Source organism: Musca domestica, unplaced genomic scaffold (genome assembly GCF_030504385.1).
Source record: "Musca domestica strain aabys unplaced genomic scaffold, Musca_domestica.polishedcontigs.V.1.1 60, whole genome shotgun sequence".
Lineage (NCBI taxonomy): Eukaryota > Metazoa > Arthropoda > Insecta > Diptera > Muscidae > Musca > Musca domestica.
The window spans coordinates 2,379,158-2,394,651 of record NW_026712364.1 but is presented as its reverse complement, the minus strand read 5'-3'; the positions used below and the strand labels follow the sequence as shown (position 1 = coordinate 2,394,651).

Below are 15,494 nucleotides of genomic sequence, written 5' to 3'. Positions count from 1 at the left end.
TTGACATTACGCCTTAGCTGTGATCTTTCAATAACAATGTGTACCCAGACACTATGGCTGAGTCTGTGCTGCACATGTAAATATGTAAATAATAAATATGTACGTGATTCCACACCCTCAGAGGTCTATTATTCAACCAATGAATGAATAAATGAATGAACGGAATGGCATGGAATATACGCCAAATTCGACCTTAGACTAAATGTACCAAAGTATATTTATTTATGGTGTGTGTGTTCATGTATCCGCCATCCACCCAACCCCAACATCTCGCAAGAGTATGTATGTATGTATGTCGGTTGGTCACACAACACCACAGCATCATTTTTATATTTACCCATAGATTTGCAAACAAATCTTATCAATTAGCACTTAACATATTTAGCTTCGTTGATCTCATACATGTCCGATGCGGTGGGGTCTTGGGGGGTTTGCTTAATGCAAGGGGGCATTAGTTGTATTACAAATAGACAGTTTATAGATATCTCAAATATTATAATTTTTGATGGCAAGAGAGTACTGGTGAGTACATTTTTTTTTTTTTGAAATGCAATTTTTATAGTTCAACGGCTCTTTTCATGCCATACACCAGATGTTAACAATTGATGATCCAATTGAAAGAACATTAGGAGTCGTCTATACGTCTGTTCGTTCCTGGTCCAGAAATTCTACTCTGTTAAGTTTAAATTACACAATCGCCATAAATTTGATTTGAAATATAATTTAAATTTAACTTTTCTATAGTTCGAAGTTTTAAAAAAAAATCGGTAGCTCATTTTTAGTGTTACAAGTTTTATGATTTTCCCAAAATTGTAACCTTCAGTGACCAATATTACTTATTTTTGCTTCGTAACCTAATTTTAACACAAACTAACGATGTACATAGTTTCAAACAAATCGGACAGCCCTTTGTTTTCTATTGGATAGTGTTTTTATACCCTCCACCTTGGAAAGGAGGGTATATTAACTTTGTCATTCCGTTTGTAACATCCTTAAATATTCGTCTTAGACCCCATAAAGTATATATATTCATAATCAGCATAAAATTCTAAGTCGATTTAACGATGTCCGTCTGTCTGTCTGTCCGTCTGTCTGTCTGTTGAAATCACGATACAGCCCACATTATTTGACGTAGAGCGTCAAAATTTAGCAGAGTTATTTGCATTGTGTCTAGGATGGTTGGTATTGAAAATGAGATATATCGGTCCACGTTCTGGTATAGTCCCCATATAACGGTACCTCCCGATATTCGGTATTTTGATGATTTATGCCACATTTTTTCACGGATTTGTCTGGAAATTGGTATTTGTAGGTCATAACGGGTCCCTGAGCGTGTGGCAAAACATTGCATGTATAGGTCCACGTTGTGGTATAGCCCCCATATAAAGGTACCTCCCGATATTCGGTATTTTAGTTTTTTTTGCCACATTGTTTCACGGATTTGTCTAAAAATTGGTATTTGTGGGTCATACTTGGTCCTATTTCGTCTAGCGAAACATTGTAATTATAGGTCCACGTTTTAGTATAGCCCCCATATAACGGTACCTCCCGATATTCGGTAATTTAATGGTTTTTGCCACATTTCTTCTAATGTTTCTTTTCCCCTAAGGTGGAGGGTATTAAAAGTTTGGCCCGGCCGAACTTAATGTTTTTTACTTGTTTATACTCCATTCAAATGTATCAATTGTACGCCAAAAATGCATTCTGGGCACGAACGTCGGAAAAGAGTATCCAATTTGGACAAAGTAATTTTTTTATGAATAACAACAATATGAACAATATGGGTTCATATCTTCTGATAAGTTTAGATTTGTTCGAATTGGTCACTTTTGGCACGAATTATGGCCTTCAAACGGCCAATGAAACCGTCATACGCTGCCCGAATGTTGCTCTGCGGTATTTTGGTCCATTCCCGGCGAAGCGCTTGCATGAGGTGATCGATACTTTGGTATTTTTTAGTGCCAACCTTGCTTTTCAAATACTCCAGACACAATAGTCGAAATATTGACAAATAACTTAGAAAATGTGTCCACGCTGTGCAAAGTACCGCCCGGCTTTGGCCACATGCAGGGTGAGATAAAAAGAAAACTGCAACAAAGTCAAACGCCATAATTTTAACATTTTTTTAAGCTTAACTGAATGAAAGCAAAAATGTCGGAAATGGTATCAAATTTTAGAATAAGTTTAGATTTGTTGGAATTGGTCACCTTTGGCACGAATTAAGGCCTTCAAACGGCCAATGAAACCGTCACACGTTGCCCGAATGTTTCTCTGCAGTATTTTGGCCCATTCCCGGCGAAGCGCTTGCATGAGGTGATCGACATTTTGGTATTTTTTAGTGCCAACCTTGCTTTCCAAAATACTCCAGACACAATAGTCCAACGGATTGGTATACGGAGATTTTGGTGGCTATTTTGTGCTGAAAATGAAGCGAGGAACCTTGTTTTGTAACCATTTTTGGGTGTTGCATACTGAGTGCGATGGTGCTGAGTCCTGTTGGAATGTCCAAGGTCTGCGGTCAAAATGTTTGCGTGTCCAAGGCTTTAATACACCCTCCAGAATATTTTCGCGATAATATTCGGCATTTATTCTGATGCCACGGTCGATTAATACGAGCGGAGAGAGACCATCGGCTGTTATGTCGGCCAACACCATCACCATGACCGGCGCTTGACTTCTGGTGGCCAAAAGAGGGTGCACATTTTCAGCTGACCTCTTTGACAAGTAAACACGATCATTTTGTTTGTTTACCAACTGCAGGACAACGAATGTTTTCTCATCGAAGCGGAGAAAACCAAATTCGGCGGTTCACCACGTTCGGCCAAGCGAAGCAACTCTTTAGCTCTTTGAGTCTATTTTCTTAATGTTGCGGTGTAAGGACATGCACTTTTTGGAATTTCAATGGCTTTACGCCGAGCTCTTTTTTCAATATTTGCCGAAGGGAATATTGCGATATGTTCAGCTCACGAGCCATTTTCGGCCACTGCGACGAGGGTTTCGATCAATTTCGAACCATTTCTGCTGATGTTGCTGGTTTCTTCCGCCCACTACCTTGACGTCGGGCTACGCTACCAGTATCCAGCTGTCATTGGAATAATTTTAACAGCTGTCGGACGAGTGGCTTTAAAATGACAGCAGTCTGAAGTTAGTTGTAGTTTTTTCATCCGACCCTGTATCCCATCTTCACAGCAGATCTTATGTTAATGGGATGTGTGAAATATGAAGAGAACCGGTTACTTATTACGGATTTTATGATCGTTTTGGTTATTTAAATTTTTGACCCTTTGTGGGGGAGGTACCAGAAGAAATGGTCCGTTCGCTACCATTTATATAACATATCTTGTGTTGATAGAAATATTAACATTTATTAAGTCTGAATGGAGTCGGATATTAGTTTCGCGTTTTATGAGCTTCATGGATATATGGATAAATTTTTGACCCTTTGTAGTGGAGTTACCAGAAGGAGTGGGCCGATATATTTCATCTTCTCACAAAACCTTTAATTAATAAAAATATTGTGATGTGTATAATTTGACGACAATCGGGCTCTATAATTATTCAAAATTTTGATCCTTTGTGGGGAAGTTACTTGAGAGAGTGTACCGATATTGTCCTTTTTCGCAGCTGACCTAGCAATGATGCAAATATTAGGATTTGCAAAGTAGGAGTAAACCTTTCGAAAAAATTTCGACCTTTTGTGGGGGAAGTGCCAAAAGGAGTGGACCGATATTGCCCATCGCCGAACTCGATCTAAGTTTGATAATAATATTAAGATGTGCCAAATCGCTGACTAGTTTCGCATACTATGTTTACCTTTTGTGAGGGAAATACCGGAAGCGATTAATTATATATCCACACTACAGGGTGAGATCAAAAAACTTCAACCAACTTCAGACTGCTGTCATTTCTAAGCCGCAGACCTTGGACATTCCAGCAGGACTCAGCACCATCGCAATCAGCACGCGCCACCCAAGAATGGTTACAAAATGAGGTTTTCTCGCTTCATTTCCAGCGCACAATAGCCATCAACATCTCCAGATATCAATCCGTTGGACTATTGTGTCTGGAGTATTTTGGAGAGCAAGGTTGGCACTAAAAAATACCAAAGTGTCGATCACCTCACGCTAGCGCTTCGCCGCGAATGGGCCAAAATACAGCTGAACAACATTTGGGCAGCGTGTGACGGTTTTATTGGCAGTTTGAAGGCCATAATTCGTACCAAAGGTAACCAGTTCGAACAAATATAAACTTATTCTGAAATTTGATTCTATTTCCGAAATTTTTTGGTTTCATTCAATAAAATTTTGAAAATTATGGCGTTTGACTTTGTTGCAGATTTTTTAACTCACACTGTAATTATACCCTCAGTACGTCCGTCCGTCTGATCGAAATTTTGAAAAAAAGAGTTTACTGCACAGAAACGGAGAGGATACTCCGATTGTGCTTCAACTTAGGTGCGAAAATGAATAATATCAGTACATAAAATCAAGTACCTCCGCCATAAAGTCTTAAAATTTATAATAATTAAAACTATATAAAATGTGAGGCACATGTTACGCACATCACAATATTTTTTTTCATCCCAAAGTCTGGTGTGAAAATGGAACATGTCGATCCACTCCTTTTGGACCCCCACAAAGAGTCACAATTTTGAATATCTACGAAGCTCATAAAACGAGAAATTAACATCCGATTCCAGTCAGTTTTGGCACATCTCAATATTTTTATCAATACCAGATCCGTTATGAAGATGGTAAAAATCGGACCATTTCTTCTGGTACCTCCCCCACCAAGGGTCAAAGTTTTGAATAACCAAAACTATTATAAAATCCGGAATAAGCATCAGATTATCTTCATATTCCTCACATTCCATTATTTTTACTAACTCAAGATCTGCTGTGAAGATGGGATATATTGGTCCAATCCTTCTGGCACCTCAACCATGAAGAGTCAACATTTTGAATATCTATGAAACTCATAAAACGCAAAATTAACATCCGATTCTATTCATACTTGGTAAATCGCAATATTTCCATCAACACCACATCTGCTATAAAGATGGTAGAGATAGGACAATTTCTTCTAGTACCTCCCCCTCATATATATATTTTTATAAGAATTATGATTATTCAAAACGTTAACTCTTTGTAGGGGGGCTACCAGTGGGAGTGGTCTTTTTCCCACCTAACCTAGCACTGACACAATTATTAAGATTTGCAAAGTTTAAACAAATATGTTGTATGACGTCAATTATTTTTTGTAAATATTTTGGGTCTTTATGTGGTAGGTACCAGATGGAGTAGACCCGTATTGTCCATATACGAACTCCTTCTAAGTTTCATAATAATAATGCGGTGTACTAAGTTTGGACCGAATCGAGACTAAAATATTTACCATTTACGAAGGTCACACCTTGAAGTTCAATTAAAACTTTTACAACAAATCCAATCTTAACTTCGTAACAACCAAAATTGTAAACCTGTGTTACCCCAAATAGAAATCCCAAATAAATCAGCAAAATACGAAAATGTGTGATCTTTTCTTCGGACCGTAATTGATGCCTATTTGACTAGAGACGACAATGTTGGTTAGTTTGGCATGCTTGATTGACACACAACCAGCCAGATCGACAAATGGTCAAATGAGTGAATAAATGAATTCGCTGGATATGCTGATGGTTTATGGGTGGAGTGCACACACTCACACACACACACAATATTTATTAATTAAACAAATAAGAAATTGTTGTCTTTTTTCACAGTCGACAACGTCGGCAGCCGCCGTAGATGTGTTCTATCCCCACCCATTGCTGTGTGTTTGTGTGAAATTTGCCTAGGGAGGAGGGGTAGAACATGCCCAAGACTTAGTTAGCATCCGTCTGGCCATCAGGGCAAATTTATTGGCTCTTGAGATGATCGCAACTATTTGACAGCGCGGCAGCATGAGGCGAACTGAACTGAACTGAACTAAGCCAAATATTAGCAAGGGGTATAAATTTGTGCGTAGATAAGAAACAAGTTATCAGTTGACTACGATCGGTGGTTGGGATTACGCGTTTGGTTTCGATCCAGAAAAAAGGAGAATATAATGAAGGTTTACGTTTGCATCTTGGTTGCCATGTTGGCAATGGCAGCACCCTCACAGGCCCTTTTGGGTGCCAAATTGGCCTTGTTGAGTACCCTGAAAAATAGTTTGGGTGGTGGAGGAGGAGTCGGCGGCGGCGGCGTGGGTGGTCTTGGTGGCTTTGGAGGCAAGGCCAACTATGGTGGTGGCAGTGGATATGGAGCCGGCTATGGTAGTGGTTATGGAGGTGGTTATGGTGGCGGCTATGGAAGCGGCTATGGCAGTGGTTATGGCAGTGGTTATGGTGGCAGCTATGGTGGAAACTATGCCACCAGCTACGGTAGCAGTTCCAGTGGCTTCAACTATAACCGCCCTGTATGGACTGTCAGCAACTCCAACTCTGGCTGGGGTCAACAGACCTATGGCGGTGGTTATGGTGGCAACACTCAAGTCATCAAGGTTATTAAGGTCATTGAACAACCTGCTGTTTATCCCACCGCCTACTCCAACAGTGGTGCCTCAGCTTCAGCATCTGTCTCATCATCAGCATCTTCTGGTTGGACACCAGTCCCCGCTCCTGCACCAGTTGCAGTTCCCGTTGCCGTCCCTCAACCCGCTCCAGTTGCAGTGCCTGCCCCAGCCCCCGTTGTTGTCTCGCCACCCAGACAAGTTTATGTAACCGTACAACAACCTCAACCCCAACCCCAACCTGTTGCTCCACCACGTCCAGTTATTGTTGCTCCACCACCAAAGCCAGTTTACGTGACTGTACCACAACCCCAACCTCAACAGTATTTACCTCCCCCACCACAACCACAACAATTACCTCAATATCAAGTGTCCGTACAAAGACCCATTTCCTACAGTGTCCAGGCCCCCGTACAATCTCAGGCTCAATATCAACAGAACCAATATCAAACCTCATACCAAACTGTAGCTGCTCCAGTACAACAACAACAAAACGTTAAGACTGTCCAATTGGTAGTTGAAAATGCCGCCGAATCTCACACACCCGCCCTCACCTATGGACCACCACCACCCAATGCCGATGCCGGTGCCTGGAATTCGAATTCATGGAGCCAATCAGTCGGTACCGGACCCTGGAAGAGTGGTAGCATTTGGGATAGTCTGGGTTGCTAGTCAATGAGATGCCTCAACAACGAAGTCATCGTAGATTTAATTTTACTTTTAATCAAATTTTGATGCCATTTCTTGTTTCGCCAGAACGTCGTTTTTTTATAGAATAAGATCGAATACAAAGTCGCAACGTTTCGATTAGATGTGAAGATACAAATAAACTTACTTGAATATTTTTAAGAGAATATGTGAAAATAATTGTTTCTTATTGGGGTTTAAAGGGTTAGATAACACGAGCAATCGATACAGCAAGCACTCAGTAGATTATAAAGGTGAAGCTAAAAATAGAAGATAATTGTATCGACGTTTTGAACTTTAAATCACAGCCTAAACTAAATAGAAGGGACAAGATACCCCTTCCTGCCCATTTTCAAAATTTTTGGATCAAGATTCCTTAGAATCCGTTAACTTCAGGTATATCGTGTATATTGCCGAAAACACGATAAACCTGAAATACCAGATAAAATACAAGGAATACTTTGATTGAAAAAAATAAGCCTCAGTCACGAAAGAGGTCGTTTTAATCCATGTTTATACTCTACATCACTATGTGTTGGGGGTATTTTTAGTTTGATTGGGCCAAAAATTATGTAACACCTCGAAATATTGGTTTCCCACATAGGAAAGTATATATGGATTTTCCTATCTCGCCGAGCTGAGTCGATCTAGCTATATATGTCCATCCGTCCGTGTGTCCATGTTAATTTGTAATCACTCTACAGGTCGCATCTCACGAAATTTAAAATGTAGGTGGGGTTAAGGTCAGAATAGAGATGATCGCATAATATTTAGGGGTTGAAATGGACCAAAAGTTGAAAATTTTCCTGATGTTGCAGTTTCTCTACAGGTCATAATTATAAATCAATCGAAAGCGAAAGTTAGCATGGGGCTAGAGCTTAGAGCTGGGCAGAGGTCTTCCTTTTTTGATGGTCATCGGGTAATATTTAGTGGGTGAAAAATACTATAACATTTGTGTTAAATAAAAGTCAAATTTCCATTATACCGCGAATATTTTTAGTCCCCGCGAAATCACAAATAGGCGAGCAGGTCAATTCTGACAGGTTGGGGTTATTATTTATATACAGATTGCATTTATCGTTCGATCCTGACGAAAATTTTCACAAAGGTAGGGTTAGGCTCAGAAGGGCTAAGCCTATTGTTTTCAAAGATGTCGGCGATATATTTAGGGGTTGATATGGACCAGCAACTAAAAATGTTCCCTATTTTGCATCCGTTGTAAAGGTCACAAATAGAAACCAAAGGACACGAAATCCCGCCTGAAGTTAGATTTTAAGACAGCGGGTAGAATGGACCACAACTTTTGTGTGAAAAAATGCCAACATTACTTACAGGCGATATCCGAAATACACAATAGGCGAACTTCTGGCTTTTTTATGCAGATTTCGTTGACGAATATAGCCAAATGTCGTAGACAAGCAAATCATATAGATGAGTCCAAATTTTTGGACACAGAGGGGCCTCTTGGAGATGATCGCAAAATATTTAGGGGTTCAAATGAACCAAAAACAGAAAAAAATCCTGATCACACAATTGAAGCCAATCAACACGCATGAGATGATAGTTAAGCACAAGGAAGAATTCTGGCATTTAGCCGTAAAATGGACCACAAAAACTAACAGCACTACGGAGTGCATAAATATTGGGAAAATGTCCCTGGTCAAAATGCTAAGGGTAATATCTGGGCAGTGCTCCGTGACATAATTTCAAAAGCTAAATCTTCCAAAATGGATTTGGACATGAGTGGACTTCTAACATATTGTAGTGTTGTAGTATATCACATGGTCGGCCCCGCACGAATATAGCCTTTGCTTATTTGTTTTTAAATGTTATTGAATAAAAGCAAAAAATGTCGAAAATAGCATCAAATTTTAGAATAAGTTTAGATTTGTTCGAATTGGTCACCTTTAGCATGAATTATAACCTTCAAAAGTCCAATGAAACCGTCACACGCTGCCCGAATGATACTCTCCGGTATTTTGGCCCATATCCGGCGAAGCGCTTGCTTGAGGTGATCGACACTTTGGAATTTTTTTGGCGCCAACTTTTCTTTCCAAAATACAATAGTCCAACGAATTGGTATTCGGAGATTTTGGTGGCCATTGTGCCCTGGAAATGTAGCGAGGAACCCCCATTGGGGCTGAGTCCTGTTGAAATGTCCAAGGTCTGCGGCCAAAATGTTTGCTTGCCCATTGCTTTAATACACCCTCCAGAATATTTTCACCATAATATTCGGCATTTATTCTGATGTCGATTAATACGAGCGGAGAGCGACCATCGGCTGTTATGACGGCCCACACCATCACCATGGCCAGCGCTTGAGTTCTGGTGGCCAACCCAAGGTGCACATTTTCAGCTGACCTCTTTGGTAAGTAAACACGATAATTTTGTTTGTTTACAAACAGCTGGACATCGAATGTTTTCTCATCGCAGAAAACTAAATTCGGCAGTTCACCTCTTTCGGCCAAGAGAAGCAACTCTTTAGCTCTTTTGAATCTATTTTCCTTCAGTTGTGATGTAAGTTCTTGCACTTTTTGGAATTTCAATGGCTTTATCCCGATCTCATTTTTCAATATTCGCCGAATGGAATATTGCGATATGTTCAGCTTACGAGCCCTTTTTCGGCCACTGCGACGCTGGTTTTAATAAAGTAGCTTCTTTACTTTTCGAACCATACCTGCTGATGTTGTTGTTTTCTTCCGTCAACTTCCTTGACGTCGGGCTACGCTACCAGTATCACGGTAACGAGCGATGGTACGAGACACAAAAGATTTATTCACATTTAAATGCTGAAATAGCCACTTGTGGTTTTCCGGCCAAATATAAAGAAATCACACTATCACGCTTGAATTCCATCACGAATAACTTTTTTTCTGGAATATTCCCACCAAAATGCTTTTGTACCCTTATAAACAATATAATGAGCTGTCACTGGAATAATTTTAACAGCTGTCGGACGAGTGGCTTAGAAATGACAGCAGTCTGAAGTTGTTTGCAGTTTTTCTCTCTCACCCTGTACACTCCATCAGTGTCCCTCATTCCAAATGTAAGTGTTATACTGCTTCTAAAAATACAATTGGTACCATATTTTGAACCTTTTAATATTTTTGTACCGTTCTAATACGAATTTCCAATAACCCAGACTTATCTGACCCTTTTGGACCAAGAGTGTCCCTCACCCTAAATTTTAAGATTCTAGCTTCAGCCGTTTCGTCTGGGCGTTGACGAATCGTTAAGTCAGTCAATCAACTACTTTACTCTTTTATTCATTCAAGAAAAACGTTTGAAAGTTTCGGGGATTTGGTATTGAAAATGGGGTTTGTCGTTGTTGTTTCGATTCAGACATCGCGATTTGATAAATACAGATTTAAACTTTATTTAAGTATTAAATAACTTGTTATCGAAATTTACATATGTACATACATATTTACATCGAATCTCTTTAGGCTAAATATAACTATTCGAAAAAAAAACTCGTCTAGCATCCAGAAGTGTGGGTATCGGCATAATGGCTATTATCATTCCAGGATTCGTTATTCCAGGCAGCAGCATTTGAATCAACCTGGGGTGGTCCATAAGTCAAGGCAGGCACATGGGCATCGTTTGAAGCATTTTCTACAACCAATTGTACGGTTTTAACGTTGTGTTCGACTGGTGTGACCGTTGGAACTTGAGTTTGATGATATTCCGTGTCAGCTTGTTTTTCAACGGTCACCTGAATGGGTTGAACTTGAGGTTGTTGCACGGAAGTTTGAACAGTACTCTGCCAGGCAGTTGGGAGTTGAGCTTGGCGGTATTCAGACTCACTTTCTTTTTGTACAGTAACATGAATGGGCTGGACTTGAGGCTGTTGTACCGTGGCTGATGATTGAGCAGACGATTGCCAAGCTCCAGAGCTTTGAGATTGATAATCAGATTCGCTTTCTTTTTGTACAGTAACTTGGATAGATTGTACTTGAGGTTGTGGCACGGAGGCTTGTTGGGCAGAAGATTGCCATGATGTTGAGACTTGAGGTTGGTATTCGGTTTCACTTTGTTTTTGTACAGTCAGCTGGATAGGTTGCACCTGAGGTTGTGGCACAGAGGCTTGTTGGACCGAAGATTGCCATGAGGTTGAGATTTGAGGTTGATATTGCGTTTCACTTTGCTTTTGAACTGTAACTTGTATGGGTTGCACATGAGGTTGAGGTTGTTGTACCGAAGTTTGAATGGATCTCTGCCAAGTGTATGGTATGGTCTGAACTTGTTGTTGTGTTGTTGGAGGAGTTTGAACAGAAGTTGCCTGTGTAACATAGGAGTTGGTTTTTTGTATGGTCAATTGTATGGGTTGCACCTGAACTTGTTCGGTTGTTGTGTATGATGGAGGAGGCGATTGCACGTTGTAGGGAATTGGTTGGGGTTGTTGAACGGCGGGTGTTTGTACGGGATAAGAGATTGGCCGTTGGACAACGGGCTGTTGGACAGGATAAGAAATTGGTCTTTGAACTGTGACCTGAATGGGTTGGACTTGAGTTGGCCTAGGTGGAGCTGGATATACAATGGGTGTTTGATATTGTTGTACATAAGAGCGTTGTTCTTGTTGCAGTGGTTGAGGCTGGGCTTGACTACGTGCTACGGTAACCAGAATTTGTTTGGTATTTGTGACTGGTGCTGGGGCAGGCACTGGGACTGGAGCCGGGGCTGGTACGGCCGCTGGTGCCGAAATTGGTGTCCAACCGTATGATGACGCTGATGTTGCAACTCCCGCCGAAGCAGTTGCTGTCGAAGCTGAAGCTGCCCCACTTGTGGCATATCTTGTTTGATAGTTTGTGGAGGGTTGCTCAATTACCTTGATAATTTTTACAATTTGAGAATTGCCACCATTGTATCCCGAGCCATAGGTTTGTTGACCCCAGCCATTATTGTTGCTATAACCCGTCCATACGGGGCGATTATAGTTATAGCCCGATGATGAGCTGGTGCTATAGCTTTTGCCATAATCACTTTCCTTGGAAGGTCCAAAAATGTCGAAAAATGCCTGAGAGGGGGCTGCCAAGGCCACCAGGGCAATTGTGAATGATATAAAAAGCTTCATGCTTCCGATTTTTCGTAATTCAATTTCGAATTGTCGTATTCGAATCGATGCTCGTTGAAAACTGATCTGCAATTTCTTATCAAACCATGCATTTATACTACAAATCAAAGTAAACAAGAAAATATTTTTAAGAAAAAATTTTGAATGAAATTCTCCCCTCCCCCGGCTCCCCTATCTTTCTAATGTAGATGAATGCAAACTGAAGCAAAACCTTCACACAAGTTCACGCTCATTGCAATTGGAATAGAGAGCCCCCAAAAATTGTATCTTCCCCCAAAAATTGTTATTAAAATTGCAGGGTTTGGTTAATTAGCAGCAAATTGCAAAAAAATGATGGTGTTTTGTTGATTTTCTCTTTTGTCCAAAAAATAGTTGCATATTGATTTTTTGATTTGGTTTTTGGTGGTCGATAATTCGAAATGAAAATATGAGATAATTCACTAAGTGGGAAGTTGCATAAAATCATTCATTGACACTTCCCTAGGTAAATAAATACATTGCGTCCAAACATATTTCGGTTTGCTTTTATATTTAGAACGAGACTCTGGACGTAGACCACAAACTGAAATGCTCTCATCATAGATCGGGTATTTGTCATCATTCAAAAATATTATTTGGCTACATTTGATTCGTCCAAAATGTGCCTCATCACTTTATATGAGATATAGGATAATTTAAATATAGTCGACCGAATTTTCATACTTCATTTAATTCAGATAAAAATATTGGTATGGGATAAATTATAAGAAAATCGAACATTTATATCCAATTTTATTCGAAATTATAAAATCTATATTCATCAAAATCAATCTCAGTTCTCTGAGAATTATTTCTCTATATAGAAAAAAAAAATCAGCCTCAATTCTCTGAGGATTTTTTTCTCTATATAGAAAAGAATCAGCCTCAGTTCTCTGAGGATTTTTTCTCTATATAGAAAAAAATCAGCCTCAGTTCTCTGAGGATTTTTTCTCTATATAGGAAAAAAAATTAGCCTCAGTTCTCTGAGGATTTTTTCTCCATAGAAAAAAACAATCAGTCTCAGTTAAATGAGAATTTTTTCTCTATAGCAAAAAAAAATCAGCCTCAGTTCTCTGAGGATTTTTTCTCTATAGCAAAAAAAAATCAGCCTCAGTTCTCTGAGGATTTTTTCTCTATAGAAAAAATTCAGCCTCTGTTCTCTGAGGATTTTTTCTCTATAGAAAAAATCAGCCTCTGTTCTCTGAGGATTTTTTCTCTATAGAAAAAATCAGCCTCTGTTCTCTGAGGATTTTTTCTCTATAGAAAAAATCAGCCTTAGTTCTCTGAGGATTTTTTCTCTATATAGAAAAAAAATCAACCTCAGTTCTCTGAGGATTTTTTTCTCTATAGAAAAAAATCAGCCTCAGTTTGCTGAGGATTTTTTTCTCTATAGAAAAAAAATCAGCCTCAGTTCGCTGAGGATTTTTTTCTCTATAGAAAAAAAATCAGCCTCAGTTCGCTGAGGATTTTTTTCTCTATAGAAAAAAAATCAGCCTCAGTTCGCTGAGGATTTTTTTCTCTATAGAAAAAAAATCAGCCTCAGTTCGCTGAGGATTTTTTTCTCTATAGAAAAAAAATCAGCCTCAGTTCGCTGAGGATTTTTTTCTCTATAGAAAAAAAATCAGCCTCAGTTCGCTGAGGATTTTTTTCTCTATATAGAAAAAAATCAGCCTCAGTTCTCTGAGGATTTTTTCTCTGTATAAAGAAAATCAGTCTCAGTTCTCTGAAGATTTTTTCTCTATAGAAAAAAAATCAGCCTCAGTTCTCTGACGATATTTTTCTCTATAGAAAAAAATCAGCCTCAGTTCTCTGAGGATTTTTTTCTCTATAGAAAAAAAATCAGCCTCAGTCCTCTGAGGATTTTTTTCTCTATAGAAAAAAAATCAGCCTCAGTCCTCTGAGGATTTTTTTCTCTATAGAAAAAAAATCAGCCTCAGTCCTCTGAGGATTTTTTTCTCTATAGAAAAAAAATCAGCCTCAGTTCGCTGAGGAGTTTTTTCTCTATAGAAAAAAAATCAGCCTCAGTTCTCTGAGGATTTTTTTCTCTATAGAAAAAAAAATCAGCCTCAGTTCTCTGAGGATTTTTTTCTCTATAGAAAAAAAAATCAGCCTCAGTTCTCTGAGGATTTTTTTCTCTATAGAAAAAAAATCAGCCTCAGTTCTCTGAGGATTTTTTTCTCTATAGAAAAAAAATCAGCCTCAGTTCTCTGAGGATTTTTTTCTCTATAGAAAAAAAAAATCAGCCTCAGTTCTCTGAGGATTTTTTTCTCTATAGAAAAAAAAAATCAGCCTCAGTTCTCTGAGGATTTTTTTCTCTATAGAAAAAAAATCAGCCTCAGTTCTCTGAGGATTTTTTTCTCTATAGAAAAAAAATCAGCCTCAGTTCTCTGAGGATTTTTTTCTCTATAGAAAAAAAATCAGCCTCAGTTCTCTGAGGATTTTTTTCTCTATAGAAAAAAAATCAGCCTCAGTTCTCTGAGGATTTTTTTCTCTATAGAAAAAAATTCAGCCTCAGTTCTCTGAGGATTTTTTTCTCTATAGAAAAAAAATCAGCTTCAGTTCTCTGAGGATTTTTTTCTCTATAGAAAAAAAATCAGCCTCAGTTCTCTGAGGATTTTTTTCTCTATAGAAAAAAAATCAGCCTCAGTTCTCTGAGGATTTTTTTCTCTATAGAAAAAAAATCAGCCTCAGTTCTCTGAGGATTTTTTTCTCTATAGAAAAAAAATCAGCCTCAGTTCTCTGAGGATTTTTTTCTCTATAGAAAAAAAATCAGCCTCAGTTCTCTGAGGATTTTTTTCTCTATAGAAAAAAAATCAGCCTCAGTTCTCTGAGGATTTTTTTCTCTATAGAAAAAAAATCAGCCTCAGTTCTCTGAGGATTTTTTTCTCTATAGAAAAAAAATCAGCCTCAGTTCTCTGAGGATTTTTTTCTCTATAGAAAAAAAATCAGCCTCAGTTCTCTGAGGATTTTTTTCTCTATATAGAAAACAAATCAGCCTCAGTTCTCTGAGAATTTATTCTCTATATAGAAAAAATCAGCCTCAGTTCTCTGAGGATTTTTTTCTCTATAGAAAAAATTCAACCTCTGTTCTCTGAGGATTTTTTCTCTATAGGAAAAAAATCAGCCTCAGTTCTCTGAGGATTTTTTCTCTGTATAAAGAAAATCAGTCTCAGTTCTCTGAGGA

At 38.8% G+C, this 15,494-nt stretch overlaps 2 protein-coding genes across 2 annotated transcripts; one reads left to right on the top strand and one right to left on the bottom strand.

Annotated features, from left to right (window-relative positions):
- Nucleotides 1-6,010: 6,010 nt before the first annotated feature.
- Nucleotides 6,011-7,385, top strand: LOC101895721 (uncharacterized). Its single transcript, XM_005181695.4, has one exon. It carries the CDS (start codon nt 6,088-6,090, stop codon nt 7,201-7,203), a length of 1,116 nt encoding a protein of 371 aa, XP_005181752.1. The 5' UTR covers nt 6,011-6,087; the 3' UTR covers nt 7,204-7,385.
- Nucleotides 7,386-10,567: 3,182 nt separating this feature from the next.
- Nucleotides 10,568-12,364, bottom strand: LOC105261713 (mucin-2). The gene has a single exon (XM_011293458.2). The coding sequence runs from the start codon at nt 12,290-12,292 to the stop codon at nt 10,697-10,699; it is 1,596 nt and encodes a 531-aa protein (XP_011291760.1). The 5' UTR covers nt 12,293-12,364; the 3' UTR covers nt 10,568-10,696.
- Nucleotides 12,365-15,494: the final 3,130 nt, after the last annotated feature.

What these genes read in the sequence shown, in the direction of transcription:
- LOC101895721 (XM_005181695.4), top strand. Translation starts at nt 6,088, where the DNA reads ATGAAGGTTTACGTTTGCATCTTGGTTGCCATGTTGGCAATGGCAGCA.
- LOC105261713 (XM_011293458.2), bottom strand. Translation starts at nt 12,292, where the DNA reads ATGAAGCTTTTTATATCATTCACAATTGCCCTGGTGGCCTTGGCAGCC.